The 19,054-nt window shown below is 37.7% G+C and overlaps 1 protein-coding gene and 1 long non-coding RNA gene across 13 annotated transcripts; both read left to right on the forward strand.

The window, feature by feature from the left end:
- Positions 1-239: 239 nt before the first annotated feature.
- LOC133738575 (cyclase-like protein 2) lies at positions 240-5,764 on the forward strand. Of its 3 annotated transcripts, none has more exons than XM_062166134.1 (7): positions 240-683; positions 2,782-2,826; positions 3,025-3,097; positions 3,792-3,889; positions 4,515-4,585; positions 5,008-5,154; positions 5,372-5,764. In XM_062166134.1, exons 1-6 carry the CDS (start codon positions 254-256, stop codon positions 5,131-5,133), a joined length of 843 nt encoding a protein of 280 aa, XP_062022118.1. In that variant the 5' UTR covers positions 240-253; the 3' UTR covers positions 5,134-5,154; positions 5,372-5,764. The 3 variants fall into 3 exon arrangements, with proteins under 3 accessions (XP_062022118.1, XP_062022117.1, XP_062022119.1); XM_062166133.1 differs by having other exon boundaries at positions 243-683; positions 5,365-5,764; XM_062166135.1 differs by lacking the exon at positions 240-683 and adding an exon at positions 1,138-1,625 and having other exon boundaries at positions 5,365-5,764.
- A 4,956-nt stretch (positions 5,765-10,720) lies between these two features.
- LOC133739318 (uncharacterized) lies at positions 10,721-14,300 on the forward strand. Of its 10 annotated transcripts, none has more exons than XR_009860539.1 (9): positions 10,721-11,099; positions 11,198-11,279; positions 11,479-11,602; positions 11,735-11,822; positions 11,988-12,175; positions 12,456-12,554; positions 12,702-12,788; positions 13,161-13,234; positions 14,034-14,300. It is a non-coding gene; the product is annotated as an uncharacterized LOC133739318 (long non-coding RNA). The 10 variants fall into 10 exon arrangements; XR_009860541.1 differs by having other exon boundaries at positions 11,497-11,602; positions 12,674-12,788; XR_009860536.1 differs by having other exon boundaries at positions 11,497-11,602.
- Positions 14,301-19,054: the final 4,754 nt, after the last annotated feature.

The following is a 19,054-nucleotide window of genomic DNA, read 5'->3' on the forward strand; positions in this document are numbered from 1 at the left end:
AAGGATAATATACCTTTGTATTTTAGAATATACATTTAATAAAAAAAATCAAATAAGAAATTATTATTCAATCTCAACCATCAGAGGGATCAAAACTCCAAAAAGTCTCCGATGAGTGATTTCTAGAGAGAGAGAGAGAGCTAAGTAGTTATATGATCTAATAATTTATAAATAGAATTAACTATAATTTAGGTCGCTATTGATATGGCCGTGTGTGTATTTGTATTCGTAATTCGTGTAATTCATTCGATCAATGAGAATCAATACTACGACAACTCAACAAATTGTCGTTAGCCAAAGCAAAATCCCAAACCACCGCCTCACAAAAATGAAGACCTTATTCTTTCTCCTCCTACTCGGCACCGCCTCCGCCGACTGTTCTTTCTCCGACGGCGACACCGCCCCTCTAATTCTCCCTCGTCACGAAGTTTATGGAAATGGCCGAATCTTCGACATCACCCACCGTATCACCACGGCGATGCCGTCGTATTTCTCCCCGGACGGCATGCTGGGCCAGTTCCTGTGGCTCCCCCACAGCATGAAGAACGGCTCTATCGCAAACATGTCAGTTTTCAAGCTGCCTACTCACACCGGCACGCATGTTGATTCACCCGGACACTTCTTCGATCACTACCTCGATGCTGGCTTCGACGTCGATACGCTTGACTTGGAGGTGCTTAATGGTAATTGACTGCTTTCATTCTTATTATTCGTTTCAGGTTGATTTGCTAAGGCTTTACTTAGTTGCATGTTAGATGTTGGATCACCGCTAGATGCTTATTCTTATTCTAAAATAAAATAAAAAAAAAAAAAAAAAGTTACCGCTCGATGCTTAATTGCTTATTCTTATTATCTTAACTAAGTTGCATGTTTGGTGGTCACATATATCCTCCTCCACCATCACCTTTTGTGGTACTAATTAGTTAAATGATAAACGCAAGCAAAAATTATTTCAAATTTATAATTGTCAGAGTGCATCGTTGGCCTTAGAAGGACTATCAGAGATTCCTCCTTGTAGTTTTACTAAAAATGGACAAAACCGGCCGAATTGTGCCAGCCGTTCTTGTTTTGGCCGCATCGGATTCCATTACACTGCCATTAGAGTATTACAAGTCGAAAGATTGTATACGGCCTGGACCATCGGTAGACTGGAAGTGGAATTTGGAAATTATTAGTGTATAGTTAGCTAACTGAAATCCCAAAGCAACTGCTGCAACGCACCATGAAACTCGTACTCCTCTTCCTACTCTGCTCCATTTTGCTTACTAGCACCACCCTTTCCCACGCCACCACAGCCTATCCTTCAACTACAGTTGTTGACTGCTCCCTCTCCCGTGGGGGCTCCTATAGTCTGATTCCACCTCGCCGTGAAGTGTATGGAAATGGTCGAATCATTGACATTACCCACCGGTACACCCCGGACATGCCTTCCTATCATTCTATGGATGGGGTGGGGCAGTTCCTCTGGCTCCTTGATGGCATGAAAAATGGCTCAATGGTTAATATGTCTGTGTTGAAACTGCTTTCTCACTCTGGCACCCATGTTGATGCCCCCAGCCACGTCTTTGATCACTACTACGATGCGGGGTTTGATATCGATACGCTTGACTTGGATGTGCTCAATGGTAATTATCCATTGTTTCATTAACATTGAACCGTTTGAGTGGATGGTTTGCTATGTGTTCCAACGAAGTTATGCTCATGTATGTATAGGGTTTAGATATGTCATATTTTATGGGGAGGGCAAGTGAAAGAAATGCAAAATTTATAGTCAGGTCTCTGCATCTAGTTAATTTGCTAGATAACAATGGCTTTTCCTAGGTTTGTTGATTCCCTCTCCCATCCGTGTTCTAGAAATTTCAATACTCTTACAGTATATTTGAACGTTGATTTCTTAGGATTGTTGATTCCCTCTACCTTATGGTAATCAGCTTTTTGTATATTTGATTGTAGTGATCTTAAATAGCCAAATCTCTGCCTCAGTCATACAATTTTTGCTTACGTTCAGTCTTGCTTCTGAGAAAGTTTAACTTAGCAGATAAGCCATGTGAGAGATTAGCTTATGCTTGTGTGAGGAGAGACTAGAGAGGGAAATCTGAAATGAATGGAACAGAGTATGTGAGAGGATACAAATAGCCAGGTAAAACCCATGGCTGATTGAAAATTCATTTCGTCTTTTCATCATTAAAATACCCCTGAATATAAATATAAACAAGCGTCCACCGAAAGAAATTAGAAGGAAACATTAGAATTATGAAAGATGAGAACAGAATTAGAACTGTAGAAAAAGAAAACCATCACAAACAATATCAAAGGAGGCAGTCGAAGATCAAAGATTGGGTACAAAGCCTTAGATTTCAACCTTGACCCAGAGAGAACATTTTCCATTGCAATAGACATAACCTTCTTCCTTAGAACATCTACTTTTTCTAACACCCTGGGGGAACTGTGGTGCAAAGGGACTGAAACTAGTTTATTGGATTTTATGCTAAAACTAATACATAATATATTGCTTAACCTTGACCTTATGCTCCATAACTGGGGATTATACTTTGCGGATCTGATCTCTTTCACTCTGATTAAATTATAGCATAGAAGTATACTTTCTGTTTTCTTTATGAAGTTTTTCCCTTCGTATCTTTCCATGCATATTACATACTTACATTTTACCCTGTTTCTAAAGGTGACGTAGACAACAGCAAAACAAGCATGTTACTGATATTGTTGCAAACTTGCCATCACTAATATTTTTGTGATGTTTATATGTGTTCGTGCCTATAGGTCCAGCATTGTTAGTTGATGTTCCGAGGGACAAGAACATAACTGGTATGTATCTCTGCTCTAATATCATATTCCTATGCTGCTCTGCTGGTTTCAATGAATGGAACCTGTTGACTAATTTTTCCTGGGATGCAACCTCAGAATTGTTGACATGGATCATAGCCTTTTAGTTGCTAAACAAATATATTAGTGACGAGAGCTTTTTTTGTATTCTAATTCCTTTAATTTATATACTTATCGCAGCTGAAGTGATGAAGTCCTTAAATATTCCAAAGGGAGTACGTCGTGTGCTCTTCAGAACATTAAATACTGACAGGTATTGTACTTATTAATTAACTACTTTGAAATTATTCATATTTGTATAAAAATATTTCTACTTTTTGGACATTTACAATCAGTTGAACTGTAAGTTTCCGTTGATGTTATTATTTGCATGTATGTTAATGTCAAAATGTTTGGTTGTGTTGACTTCTCCTATTTACATGTTCCTAGTATTCTAAATGAGAAATCGTGAATCCTTTCTCCTCTAAACCTCTTTCCAAAAGTAAAATTTCCACCTTCTAAATTCCACATCAGTCCTACTGCTGTCCCAAGTCATATGAGTTTGTCCATTAACGTACCCGATGTAACAGAAAAAATTAAGAGTTGCTCCATAAGGGAAGTGAATATTAGAATGATACTTGGTGCAATATGTGTCTTGCAATGGAAACAAAATTTATTGTTTTAGTTTAGGAAATTGTGGATGCTGTTTGGGCACTGTAGTTTGATCAATTACTCTTCAGTTTCTAGTAATTCTGATGATTTTCATAGACACAATTTCTTACTTGTTTCCAATTATTTATCCAATCTGTGAAATCTTGTTTCTATCAGTAACTGAACTACTCATGTTTAAACTATGTACTAAGTTCCGATTCAGTTTGATTCGCCAGTCTGAAAATATTTCTGAGAAGATTAACAATGTGCCAATTAGAAGAATCTTTATATTAACTAAAGCTTATTGCAATTTATAGATGGCTTATGTTCAAAAATCAGTTTGACACAAGCTATGTGGGATTCATGAAGGATGGAGCCGAGTGGTTAGTGGAGAACACAGATATCAAACTTGTTGGTGAGATATTAGTTGTGCCTTTTTTTTTTGAAGTAAAACTATTTTTACACCCTAAACCATAAGTAAAACTATTTTTACACCCTAAACCAATGTACTCAAACCCCTGTAAGAACGTCAGGAGTCAACTGCCTCAGGGGTGCGAATATAGCCATTTGGGTGTGGATATCCCCACTGCTTTTCTATGGAGCATTGGCTTCTCCTTTTTCTTTGTGCATGCATCTTGAATCTATGTTGAAATACCAGAATTGATGTCTCTGTCTGTCTTTATGAAGTCTATAAAATACAACAAATACTGTTTTCACTTTAAAATAGACCATGCATGTCTAAGTACTTCATGCAAGGATCAGTCACAAATCTCAATTGGATTTTGCAGTTGACGCAAATTTAACTGTGATATGTTAATTTTCATAGATAATGCAAATGGCATTTTGTGCCTACTATCTGCTCTTTTAACTCAGAACTTTTGAAACTGTTACTATTGTTCGGTGTGCATATATATAGCAGAATTGATTCTTATGTTGAGCCTTTCCTCAGTGAAAAAAATGTTTGTTAACTTACTACGCTCAGTAATTATAATCTATCTTCTTTCATTGAAACTGATGCTTTTGTCTTTTGTGAAATGTAGGAATTGATTACTTATCTGTTGCTGCATTTGATGATTTGATTACATCCCACCTTGTTTTTCTAGAAAGCAGGGTAAGAAAATGTTTCGTTTATCATTCATGAATGGCAGTTTTTCCTACACCTGCACTGCTTTAGTTGGGATTAGGTCCACTTGATAGATCATTTTGATACATTCGTAGTTCACCAGTGCTAATGCAGGATGAAAGAGCCAAATATATTAAAATGCATACCTTGTACTGAATTGATGAGAATTTGATTAAGGGCCATCAGCTGTACCTCTTCCTTTCACACAGAAACAAAGAAGATCTTGATCAGTTTTAGTTGATGAAATCATATCTATTAGGTGGAACTTATTTTTGCCAGCCCCAAATACTCATGATTCCTGTATAGAACTAGCTTCACGATATGCAATAAAAAAAAAAAAAAAAATTTGAGTTTAGGATAAGTATAATGTCAAGACTCGTGAGCACTAAGGTTGGTTTCAATGTTTGCAGGAAATCATCCTCGTGGAAGCCCTAAAACTTGATGACATCCAACCAGGAATATATTCTGTCCATTGCTTACCTTTGAGGTTGCAAGGTGCAGAAGGATCACCAATCCGATGCATTCTTATCAAATGAGCAGACTCCTTTTATATCCTTGTAAGTTGTTTATCATTGATTTGAAAATCTACCCTTGAACTGATGCAAAAAAAACTAGTTTCCGGTCGAACAAATGGAAGTTGTCTGTGCTATTTCTTTCACCTTTTCCATATGCCATATGTCTTATGTTGAACTTGGATTGCTACATTTAGATGTGATTGTACCAATTTTGAGTGTTACACAACCTTGAACTTCTTATATATGTTGTAGGAAACAGCAACAGCCCCAGGAAAAGTTGCATAGCAATTGAAACGGACAGCATCCGAGTTCTTTGCAAGGAATGGAAAAGACGTGAGAAGAAGAAACACAATGTATCATATGCACACGAATACCGTAGTAGTTATGTTAATAGCCTGTAACCATTATATGAAACAAGAAATGTAATGTAATGTGACTGGAGGAGGTGGTTGTTGATTCATTAAATAAAAAAACCTCCACCTTACCATCATAATGATCATATGTACAAGTCAACAGTGGAGCTTGAATTTGTAAGGGTTCATGTATTTGTATCCAACTTATTTCTAAGTAGACCCTGTTGGGTGTGTGGATCCGATTCCACATAGGATAAGGATTTGTTAATCCTTGATCAAAGAGGAGTTTTGATTGTTTCCTACCTGCTTATATAATCCTACTTGGTAATGGTTTCTATGTCTATTGGGAATAGGTTTCCAATGTCTTATAGGGTCTAGTTAGATATCTATAAATAGGGGCATAGGTTGTAGTAGTAGATCAAGTCTTTGAAGCATTAAACAGAGAGAGCAAGTGAGGTCTTGAGAGTTGGTGAGAACTTCTTGTGAGAGATCCTTGTATTCTTGTTCGTGTATTCTTCTTCTTCTATAGTGAAACCCAAGCAGCCCGGGGACGTAGGCAAAGTTCTTTGCTGAACCTCGTTAACAAGTTCGTGTTTGTTTTCTCGATCGTTTATCTATATTGTTTTGCACTTGTCTGCTTCCGCAAGAGGAATTTTAGGTCAAATTCCTAACAGACCCAGCATTCATACCTGAATCGGTGTTAGATACTGTAGGAGAAACATGAGCTTTTAGAGCTTGATTTGCTGCCATCATTGATCGGATGAAATCATGGTATGGATAGAACTACGCTGGCGAGAGGAACACAATTGTACCGATTCGCCGTTGAAAGGTGGTTGTAAGGCGGAGATCTGGTCACGTCTGATTTGACCTGAAAATGGGTAAGTAGTTTCATAGTCACGACAATTAGCAGGGGCGGAGGGAGGCAGGGGCCCAGTGGGTCCCGTGCCCCACTCAGTTTTTGTAAAAAATAATAATATATATAGTATATTAATATTATTAATATTATATTACAATCTGATTTTGTTATATATTTTTAAATTAATTAAAACTTTGGCTAACGATGATAAACTCACGTGCTCCTTTTTTGGTTCTTTTTTGTGAGATAATTTGAGATGTGTTTGGTGCTCCCAGCCTCTCAACCTCGATAATTAATCACCATAAATATTATATAATATTTTTCTTTCCCAAATTTTTTTTAACATTAATAATAGAATCGGTTATAGTTAATAATTCCTATTTCCATATTTTTTTTTTGAAATAGGGTCAGTACGGCTGCCCTCAAGCCTTGACCATTAATGAAACCTCAGAATACATGAGGGGGACATGAGACCTAAACCCCAAAATACAATAAGCATAGAGAGAACATCCTAGATTAAAACCGGGATTCTCCACAAAATCTATGTATTCTAACAAGCACCAATTAGCGAAGAGTGCAACATTGGCTACTCTATTCGCTTTACAAAGGTGGTGACATACCGGAAAGATTTTGCTCACACGGAGCCATAAGTTACTATTACTATCAGCTTTCCCACTATGTTGCCACCGAAAAACAATTTCGGTGACACTAAGTTTCATCCTGCCACTAGGAGGTTGCGACCATTTGGGAACTCGCCACCAAGCTAGGGCAGACCAGGCACACAAAAGGTGCAGTCCGGGACAGAGCCCACGTGGCCCTACCACTACTCGGTAGGGACTTATTACCGGCATATAGCCACAATTAACTAATAAAAGCCAAAAACAATAAAACATAAAGTAAAGGGAAATTGGGCCCATAGCCCAAGCCCAAGCCCAATCCCCACCTAGCCCAATCGAAAAGAACAGTTGCATGCAAGCATCTCGCCACCGATCAGCAAGAGAAATTGGCGCCGTCCACCCACAGGCGACCACCCTACCGCACCAAGCAGCATTCGGCGTTCCACTTTCAACAGCACACCCACCGCACCGAACACACTCCAGCCGTCCCTCCACTCCGTCGATCTCCCCACCATGCCCGCAAGCATCGCCGCCCCATCCAACAACATCCCTCCACTGGAAGGCTCCAACCAATCCAAACCAGATCGGAACACTCCGATCCGATCTAAACCAGAAAGAAATCGTCCCCCTCCACACGACGGCTCCAGACCACACCAACCAGATCAGAGATCTCCGATCCGATCTGTGCCGCCCATAACCCATTCTCGCACCACCAACCGACGACATCTCCGGCTGTCCTCTTCCCTTTCCTTGTGAGATCGACCCCCACCACACCACAAGCCGCTGAACCTGCAATGAAAATCCGGCAAAACCACCGCGCGATCTGGACCTCGAAGCTGCCACACAACCAATTCTGCGACTGGCCTTATTCCATTGAACGATACCGCCGGACACTAGATCCGATTCCATCCCGTCCGACGACGCCGCCATGAGGGCGAGCCACCGGAGGCAACACGCTCTCTCTCTTTCTCTCTGTTTCTCTTTCTCATTCCTATTTCCATATTACTTACAGAGTTACAGGTTTTCAAGTCTAATACAGATACAATTTAAAAAATATTTTATTATATCAATAACATGTGTGCGTGTATCGTCAAGTAATGATTCTCAGTATTTTCTGCTATGAACGAGTCTTCACCCGTTTACACAGTCGAATGGGTGACAAGTTTATAAATGATTGCTTGATTTCATATATTGAGAAAGAAAGTTTTATTAGTATAGATGATGAGATTATTATGCAACGATCGATTTCAAAATATGAAATCTTGTCGAGCACAATTACCATTGTAATTGATAGAAATTACATATTTTGTATATTATTATTTTTTTGTGCCCCAGTAAACTTAAATTCCTGGCTCCGCCACTGACAATTAGCATTAATTTTTTTGGTTCGTCGGTGTCAGAGCTATGATCAAGCTTTGCGGTTACCTTCAAAACATGATATGTGCTAGGCATGGTACCGAACAAAAACTCTTCGACAATCAAGGATAATATAACCTGTAAGCTCAAAGTAGGCATTAGGGGTCGGTTACTTGTTATTGAAGTAAGGTGTGGTTTATTGGGATTCACCTTCCTTATCAGGGGCTAGCAAAATGGTTCGACTATCGTGACCCCTTATACCTTACATTCATGGAGTAATCAAGATAGAACTCGATCGAGCACTCCAAGAATGAATATCGTGTTGGAGATTACTTCATCCCCGGTAAAATTCTCGCATACCGTTCATGGCGAGTAATCTAGGCTTGGGAGGCATGAACTTTAAGACAGAGTATGAATTTCTAAGAACAAACTTTTTGAAACTTCATTTTGGTTATGTAGAAATTGACTTACATAGACGTGAACTATCTATATTATTCTTAATAATATTTTTTTTGTTTACATGAATTATTCATTTTACTAACGAGTAAATGTTATAAAATAAATACTACTTGGCGTACAAATTTCATAATTGAGTAAAATAAAATCGTCTTTCACTTTTCTTTTTTTGATACAAAAAGACTATAGATTAGATTTACAAACCTCTCGGGCAACCACAATTTACACTCTCTCTTAGCCTTATTGGTCCAAGAGGAGCCATTTACAAGATTATAACCTAACCTAAGTTGGCAATGACATCAACCATAAAATTTGTTTCCTTAAAAATGTGTTTGAAAGTAATGGAATTGAAAGAAGTTGTAAGGGACCTAACGTCTTGTACAATCTTAAGTAATCTCCATGGCGGTTTAATGAGTCCATTCACCGCATCAATGACCAGTTTTGAGTCACCTTCAACTTCAATTCTGGTATAACCTATAGCCTTGCTCTCGAGCACATGTTAGGCTGTCTCTTAGCACCACAACTTCGACCCTGGGTAAAAATCGTCTTTCACTTGAGAGTGTGATTTAAACAAGATGATTAAAACATAGCTTTGAGTTTTGACTCTTGATTACGCTTTACTTGGTGTGCTAGATTAACCAATAGAAAGGATTTAGAAAGTCCACACTTTTGCTACATAGAAGTTGATCTTCCCGGTCCAAGTGGCACAGAAGAGGGAAAAAACTTCGCTAACCAGCCCTGGTCAGCATGGACTGCCCATGATTCCCTAAAAACCAATCAAGGTTTACACGTAGGGCACCATTTTTTCTGGTACCTTTTTGTCTCTTCCTTTTACCAAAAATCTCATCTACTGCAGCTCTACTATTACTTACTTTTATTAACAAAAGCGTAGTGGGCCCATGTAGACTTTGTTTATTTTCACATATTGCAATTATAGATTTATCCTCTATACTCAAAGGTAAACAGTTATTTTACTATTTATAATTTTGATCGTTGACAGACTTGAGTTAAATGTTATTTGCAAAAATACTAGTAGAGAATTGAACAAGGAAAGAGAGAAATTGAGAAAATTGAAAGAGTATAGAGAAAGTCTTAAAAGAGAAACTTCCAATTACTGAGATATCATTTTTAGACTTCAAACAAGAATCTATAAAAGAGAGCAAGATATTGAAAATCTCTTGTATATCCTTAAAGAGGAACAAAAACCTCTTGATTATATGAGCATTGGTTAGATCCGCAAATCACTGGTATCAGAGCTTGTAAAATAGCTCAAAAAAGGAATCCGCAATGGGGACAATGTCTGATTTAATATTCACTACACCAAAAACTGCATCACACAACGGTGATCACACAACGAAGAACAAATCCTCTATTGTCTGATGACGACAATTGAATCATACAACACATTTAATAAATCTTCGTTGTATAAAGATGCTCAAATTCTAAAACTTCTAGTTAGGAGGTGATGGCACAACGGAAAGAAAGATTATCCGTTGTCTGAATGAAAAAAAAGACTGGTATATTTCCCTCCTACCATTGAGTCAAATTTGGTTCCAAATTGTACCCTAGATGCTATTAAATTGGACAACAGTTTAGTTACTTCCGTTGTAGGAGTATACCTACAAATTATCATACAATGGTTTTTAATGTCCTGTTGTGCAAGTGAGTACCAAAATTTGGAGATGGCTCCAAAATGACATTCATTCCCCCCAAAATGAGAAAATTTGGCTTCAATTGTTTGTTATGCTTGCAAGTTCCAACAACAGAATGAATTATTTCTGTTGTGTGAATGAGAAATGACTCGCCTAAGCGCGAAACCAAACATTTTGATTGCAGAGGCGGGAAATTTTCATCTTTTATTCCCTCAGCTATGTAACAAATCAGACAACGTAAACGCATCTATACGTTGTCTGTCTGAGTTTAAAAAAAAAAAAAAAAAAGTTAATGACTATTGCCTTAGCCAACTCGAGAGCACACTCAAACAAAGTTAACGCCTTGGCCATTTTTCCTATCAGAGAGAGAAACCTCGAGCTTTTCTCCATCTCCAAACCGAATCGTCCTCTTCTTCCTTCTCCGCCTCTGACCAGAACCCGACCCTTCTCTGGCTCTTCCCCCAAACCTTATCCCTCTCTCTCCCCCGTCCTAATCGAACCAAAACCTCAAAGCCCCAGAAAACAAATTCGCAGAGATCTCTTTGTGGATCATCTCCGAGGTGCAACCTGGTGTTGACTCATCAGAGGAAGGCGAAGAATATGGTGGACACGGTGAGCCCACCCCGGTGGTCGGAGATCGGTGACGGAGGAGTGAGTCCTCCATATCCATTTTCTCTCTCCTCCCTCTCTCTCTTTCGTATGTGCTTTTCTCTCTTCCTAGCTTTATAAAGGGGGCCATTCGGCACCAAATTCTTATTCATTCTCTGAATTGCTTCTTCTTCTTGTTCTTCACAGAGAAAAAGATTGAAAGGATTGATTTTGAATCAAATTGATTTAGGAATGGCTTTGAGAGTCGTTGATCAACAACAAGCCAGAGGTATTGCCTAATTCTAATTGGGGGTTTTGTTGTTCTTGATGATTGTTCATCTTATTTGTGAATCGAAATGTTCATAATTGGGTGATTTTGATGAAAAGGCTTAATCTTTAGACTTTGTGTTTGTGTAATTGCATAACCCATGTTGAGAAATCGTAGATTCTGTTGGTTCTTGGTGGCTTTTTTGTTTAAATTTTGCAAGAAATTTTCTGATTTGCAGTGCGAGAAGAAGGAGTTTGGGAAAACTAGAGATGATTTGAAGTCGCCTCAAAGTCTCGGTCAGATTATAAGGGAAGTTCTAAGACCTCTCGATAATATTGAACGCTGTAAGTTTAGGTTTTATCTTAGGGAGCATGACTTTTATCGGAGACGTGAGTTTTATCGAGACTTTTTACTAGTTTTTATCATTTCTTGTTTTTTGGTCTTTGTGTTGATGAGAGTGTGTGTGGTTGATGCAGGGTCAAAATTATGTACAACCATGTCAATGATAGATCTGGGATGGAAGCTCCTCTGATTGCTAATGATGTTTATGAAATCATCATGAAGGTAATATCTTTCAGCAACTCTTGGTCATTTGACTTGGTGTTCTGGTTTTTGATGGCTTAGATGATCTTCTTGGCGCTATAACTGTGCAATGATAGATACTGGAGTTGAAACAAAATAGACTTGTGATCTGAAATAGCTTATATCAGTGCTTTTGTGTCTGTTTAGAATGCAGTGTGTTTGGACAGTGAGATCATTTACGACCGCGACTTTGACTACGACTACTTTGGTTTCAAGACTCTTGAGAGGTCTTACCTCTTGAAGGTTCATGGGAAGGTTGTAGAAAGGCCTCAACACATGCTAATGAGGGTTGCTATTGGAATACACAAGAATGATATTGACTCTGTAGGTGCTATGTAAGTTTAGGTTTTATCTTAGGGAGCATGACTTTGGTTTTTGTTCTATGTTAGAGGTAGAAGTGATTCTATTGCCTGTACAATTTCGGATCTTGTAGGACAATAACTATCAAAGTACTCTAGACTTTTACAATGCCTCAACTCTCGATTTCTGTAGCATTCTAACCAAAATTGGAATTCATTTGTCTCAAGAGTAACATCATTTGAATTCTGTGGAGAATGGAATTGAGTTTTTCTATGATTGAGTTATTTCTGTTGACAGGATTTTGTCAATTTGTAGGTTTTGTTAGAGGACTTTGTCAAATGTCATATTTATTCACATATGTCATCATTATTGAGAAGCATAGAGTCATCTGGTGCAAGTTCAAGACATGCAAAAGTAAGAATCATACTCGGTTGCTTAAGTGAATTTGCTCAAATGGGAACAGTTGGTCCCTTCTTTACAGTTTTTAAGTCTAACTCCTTAGCCTTCTTACATGATTTGCTATCACTTTTCAGTATTTCTCATGGAGCTATATGGTGGCAGGTACTTTTTGTTTCCTCCCACGAGTACCAAAGAGTATGATGATCGCGTGATGGTGCTACTGTATATGCTGTAAAGTGTGAACCACAGGTATCATATATTCCTTAGCTGTAGTATGCTAATGATTGTGTCAACTGGGCAATATCATCATGTTGCTGGGAGGATTTCGTTACCTGTATGCTGATGTGTGTTACAATATTATTCTGCTTTGTCGATGTAATTGCAACCTTTTTTTCTTTTTTTCTTTTTCCACCTATGCAGCTATCCTTATATAATGATAACATGCCTTCTATGCTTATAAAATCTCAAGGTGTATGCTGATGTGTGTTACAATATTACTCTGCAATTCACTGAATCTTTGTTGACTGCTACCAATTGTTCGATACCCATAGATCTGATTGCGCATCCCTTTCTTTCAATTTTCTGATAGTAACGCCTACTTCGTTTGAAATTTCAATGTAGGTGGCGGAGCTGGATCTGCTAAGCACATGCACTTGTTAATCGACATAGCTCATCTTGCAACCAACAACACAAAGGTATCTCTCTTTCTGCTAATAAAATAAATCTGTGTTTATGGGTTATGTTACCTATGCTTGAAAGAATTGAGTAATTAGAATTTGGTCAATTTGAAACTGTAAGTCTGCTTTTAGACTGGTGTTCATATTTTTGTTGATAAATTTCATTCCTTCAATTGCTTTATGTTTGCCTGCAACACCACCGCTTGGTCTCCTTGTTTTATATCGGTGCTTGCATTATGCGTTGAGTATTGATTTTGTTTTTGTTTGATTGAGAGAAGACCATGTAGCTAGGCATCTTGGCCTTTTGTTCTTTGACTTGAAGGCCTTACGAACTTGCAGCACACTTTAGCAAATCAATCTTTCTTGCTTTCACTTGTTAGTACAAGCTTTGTTGCATATATTTTGTGATTCTTCAAAGCACCTAGAGATAGCCTTGTTCTTTGTCATTTAGCTTTCAAAAAGAACAAAGTTGTAGCATTAAAATGAATTGGGTCAATTAATGCTACTGGAAACAGTAGCATTCTTAGATTGAGCTTTCGTCTCAATTTGTTTCAGTTCTAATCTATGAGCAATTTGAACTATGTATTCTGACCTATTTTCCTGTAGTGTTAAACACTTCTCTAAATTATTTAGCAAACTTAATTCATTGCTATGTTGATAGCAGCATTTCAATAGAGTTTATAGAGAAACCACCTTGCCTAAGATTAATGGTTTTCTCTGTTGCTCGTACTGATATTCATCTTTGAGCAGATAATCCGCTTGTCCCTAGCATCGCCCATTTGTACTTGGCAGTTAATGCATTTGTTAATTGTGTCAGGAACTATATGGTGGAATGTTGCATAAAGAGTCTTTGGGAGATCGAGCGTGGAGTACCAAGCATTAATGCAACAAGCTATATTTTGTTTCATCATGTAAAACTTAACCAGGAAATTTAAATGCTTTTTAGTCTATCCAATGTATGAATGCTTTAGCAATGTTCCTTAAATTCAATATTTGATGAATTGATGTATCCCAATGACTTTGGTACAAATGTTGATCATTTGATGGTTTGCATTCAATTTGTATTCCAATTTTTCACTATTAATTTATATCCATTCAAAATTTGGGCATTCACACAACGCAATTATATATATCACACAATGGATTTTAATAACTAACATCATTTAGTTTTAATCTCATACAACAGAAAAGGCTAGAACTCAGTTGTCCTAGTTTAAATCACACAACAGAATAATTTAAAAAACGTTGTATGAGAATCTTAACCCACAACGGCATAAAAACAAGTTCTGTTGTGTGAACTGCTGCGCATGACTGCTGCACATGGTTGCGACTGGCATCTGCCGAGTTCTGAGACAACGGTGCAAATGAATATATGTCGACTGATTGCATCTCACACAACGGTGAATTCACAGTCGTCTGAGTTTTCATCAGACAACATCGAGATAGACGACGGTGAGTCTCCAAATCACACAACGTTTTTTCACCGTCGTGTGATGCAGTTTTTGGTGTAGTGATTAGAGAAGTTGAATTCTCTACTGAAATCCTCTGATGAGAAACATCAGACCCTGCAGAAAGAATTGACTAGATGTCAAAATCATCTAGAAAAATTACCGGATATACTCTACCAATTAGAAAAATTGGAAAACAAAATAGATTATATCAAGGAACTTCCAAAAACGAAAGAAGAAAAGCTAACAAGTGTTAGTAGAAAAATCAATGAACAGCAAAAAACGCTGGATTCTATGAAAAATATACTGAAGGACAAGAAAGTGCCTACAGTAAAAACAAAGAAAGCTAATGGATTCAAACCATTAGAAAGATCAGAAAAGAATCTTGTTCCAAACATGATTTTTCTGGAACCATCTACTAGTCAAACTAGTATTTGGTATGAAAACCCGAAAAAAGTACAAGATGTCAAAATGATGAGCATCTTCGGGAAAAAGAAAGGAGTACAACTCCTAAATGCTGAAGAATTCGAATTCAACGAAATCGAACAGGAGGTAAAAAACTCCGCAATTCCAAAGTTAGATTTTAAACAAATCTACAAAAGGGGAAAATTTGATTTGCTGGATAGCCATCACTTCAAATTATTGGAATTTACAACCCCCTCAACAACAGGAGAAACAGATCTCTTGATGATCACTCCTGATGAATTGGCCAGAGCAAGAACAAAAAATTATCAATTTATGCATATTGGAGCAGTCCAAGTAGGCATAAAACTTCTTGCCCGAGAAGGTATAAACTGTTTAGTTCTATGTGTCTTACAAGACAATAGACTAAAAGATTTTCAAGCTAGTCTGTTGGGAACACATGAAGCATCTTTATGCAATCAGGTGGCATACTTCAACTGCTTTCCAAATTTCTCAACCAGCTTGAAAGATGCAGCTCACTGTCTAAGACTGAGAGTCAAGACAGATGGCATATCCATGAAAAAAGATATGCAAGAATTGGCAATAGTATACATAATATACTATAAACTGATGAGTACCACAGTAGAACCTAAGACAAGGATATCAAACATCCCTGGTCTTACTACTGGATTCCTCACCAGTCAAAAGAACCATTCACAACAGATTCATAAGGTTACTTGGAATGAAGTAACTTTTCCTATTGAATGGAAACTATCTGGTCCGAAACTACCAGCACAAAGTGCAAAAGCCAAAATTTTTGAAAGCAGAAAGACTGGAGAAATCAGTCTAAATTTTGACAATCACAGGAAAAGTGATGTCTGTCCTGAGAACATCAGGATAAACAAAAATCTTCTCAGAAGAAGCTATAGCACTAGAGAAGCTAGTATTAGTGGTACACAATACTCTGAAGAACCAACAGAGTCCATCACTGAAGAAGAATTAGAAGCTGATCTGAACAGACCAGTAAATATACTTAGATCACAAAAGCTCTATAATCTCTATGATGAAGCAGAACTTTGCGAAAATCCTGAACGATTAGAAAAACTAATTGAAGAAATGAAGAATTTCAAACCAAGAAAGGAGAGAAAACTCCTACCATATCAAGATATTGAAATAGAAGAAGGAGAAAGCTCCAACTCCAAAACAGTCATCATTAGAGAAAAGGGAAAGATAAAACTCCATGTACAGAAAGCCCCTACGGGCAAAAATGGAGAAAGAAATTCTCAAAGATTTGTCCTAGAGGACAATATACCCAGAGTACCAATTTTCTCTCATGGTATCTGGCTAAATCTAGACAAACCTCTAGATAAGAGAAAAACTCTTGACCAATGGGTTGATAGCCTGATGATGGCTTCTGCTCTAACCCTTGGAAAATTTGAAGCACCAGATCTTCAGGTGTACTATGAAAAGGCTAAAGAAACGGCCAAATCAAATATCTATGCTCTCAAAATCTGTGACATGAGATATTTTGAAGAATACTTGAATGAATTTCAAGAATATTACTGTACGATTGGTGAACTAGAAAATACTGATCTAGTCAACCTGTACGTTGCACAGGAAACTCCCTGAACCATGGAAAACAGCTGTGAGAGAAAGCATAGCTGAAAAACCAATTGAAAGATTTTCAGTTGGAGGGATTGCCGATAGAATACGGCAATTACTAAAAGAGCAATGCAAGGCCAATCTTAGAGCTAAGATGGCTAAGAAACAACTCAAAAGAGTTGAAAATTTCTGTTACGGAATACTGGATATGCCAACCAACTGGGGATGTCATGAATCCAAGTTCCACAAAAAAAAGAAAAGAAAAATATTACCCCAAAAGATTTAGAAAGGGTAAAAAAGATTGGAAATTCAAGAAAAGTTCCAAGAAACAACAGGATGAAGATCCTAAAAAGAAATTCTTTAAGAAAAAGAAGAATAATCATCAGCATAAACAACAACCAAGCAAAAAAGCTTGCAGATGTTGGTTATGTAAAGCTGAAGGGCACTATGCCAATGAATGCCCAGAAAAGGGTAAAAGATCTACTAAAGCTCTATTTGACGAATACGAGCCTATAGTAGAAACTGCAAATATGAAGGGTTACGAAATAGTCTATTCTGATGACGAAGAAGACGACAGGTCAGTCTACTCTGCCTGGTCTGAAGAATGAGACTCATCTGACTCTGAAACTGATTCCGAAGTAGAATACTTAGAATCCAGACAGATGAATGTCTTGAAAATAAAAAACTGGGAAGAAAGCATGACAAAAGCAATAGTGTCTACTTATCAGGTAAACCCTGGTACATTCGTTTGTGACTACTGTCTATGTCATGAAAAGGATGGACTTCCTATGTTCTGTGAAGAGTCAAAAAAGACTTATCACAAAGAATGCTTCATAGCAGAAGCACGAAGGAAAACCAAGAAAGTCCTTGTCAGCCAATTGGTAGAACAAGAATATGAAGAATATTTCTCTGAACAAAAAGAGAAAAAGGTAGAAGCCTTGTTCCAAGAAATTATGGAACCATCTTCCTCAAAAATAAAGGAAGAAAATATCGATGAAGAAAAAATTGATAACAATATTGAATTGGTTGAACCACCACAAATTATTCCAGAAGAATGTAAACCGTTCATTCCAAAGAAACAACCTCAAAAAAATGAGCTTCAACAAGCGAAAGTCGTCTCTACTAGTAGATACAGCAACTACATAGAGATTGGATTAAAATTCCCTGATCACAAGAAATATCATTTACATGCCTTTGTAGATAATGGATCAGGATTCACTGTTGCAAAGAGATTTGCAATTCCAGATGAACTCTGGAAAGAAGATAAGAAAAGAATTGCTACTGGTGTCACTTTTGACAGAAGTCACCTTACAATGAACAAAGTAGCAAAAAATGTTCATATCACCATTGGTGGAGGAACATTTATCATCCACAACGTTTGGCAATCTGAAGGCCAAGGATCAGATTTCTTGTTGGGAAATGATTTTATTCTCCAACAGAGATTCATCCAAGATGAAGAAGAGATAGGCTTCAGAAAAGGAGAACAGGTGTTCTGGGAAGATAGGCTTACTCAGGCCAAAAGTGTAGTATGACCAAACTTCACTACACAGTATCAGAGATCGCAACAGAATAGTGGTGATCTTACCCCCTAGAAACCCAAATTTGAAACCATACTCCAAATCAAACAACAAGAAGAACTACTTGTTGAAGAATCTTCTGAAGAAGAAGAAGAAAAAGAAACTAGTGAAGAAGAAGAAGCTAGTTTCATTCATGAGCATAACCTCAAGCACTTCCAGAATAAGCTTGAGTCTCAGAAAATTCCTACTCTTGATAAAATCAAGAAACTACTCGAACATAATATCGATGTAGATCCTCAAAAGTTTTGGGAGAAAGACCCAGTGGTCTGTGAATTACGATTACATGATATGAATGCTATCTGCCATGTCAAAGCCATTCCTCAGTACAAAGAGGAGGATAAAAAAGAATTCAGAAAAGACATTGAAGATCTCCTGAACAAGAGATTAATTCAACCTTCCACTAGCCCTCATCATGCTCCAGCATTCTACGTGAGAAATCATGCAGAAAATGTCAGAGGAAAAGCTAGGATGGTAATTGACTACAGAGATGTCAATAAGAAGACCGTGAAAGACGGTTATCAAATTGCTCAAGTACGAGTACTGATCAACCAGCTAAGAGGAGCTAAAGTCTTTTCAAAATTTGATGCAAAGTTGGGTTTCTGGCAAGTCAAGATGCATCTTGAGAGTGTTTCTCTCACTGGATTTGGAACGCAACAAGGTCATTACGAATGGCTAGTAATGCCTTTTGGTCTGAAGCAAGCCCCTTCAATCTTCTAGAGAAAGATGGATGACATCTTTAAACATGTGGCTGAATTCTGCGTCGTCTATATTGATGACATCCTGGTTTTCTCCAAAAACAGAGAAGAACA

Source organism: Rosa rugosa, chromosome 3 (assembly GCF_958449725.1).
Source record: "Rosa rugosa chromosome 3, drRosRugo1.1, whole genome shotgun sequence".
NCBI classification, from domain to species: Eukaryota; Viridiplantae; Streptophyta; class Magnoliopsida; order Rosales; family Rosaceae; genus Rosa; species Rosa rugosa.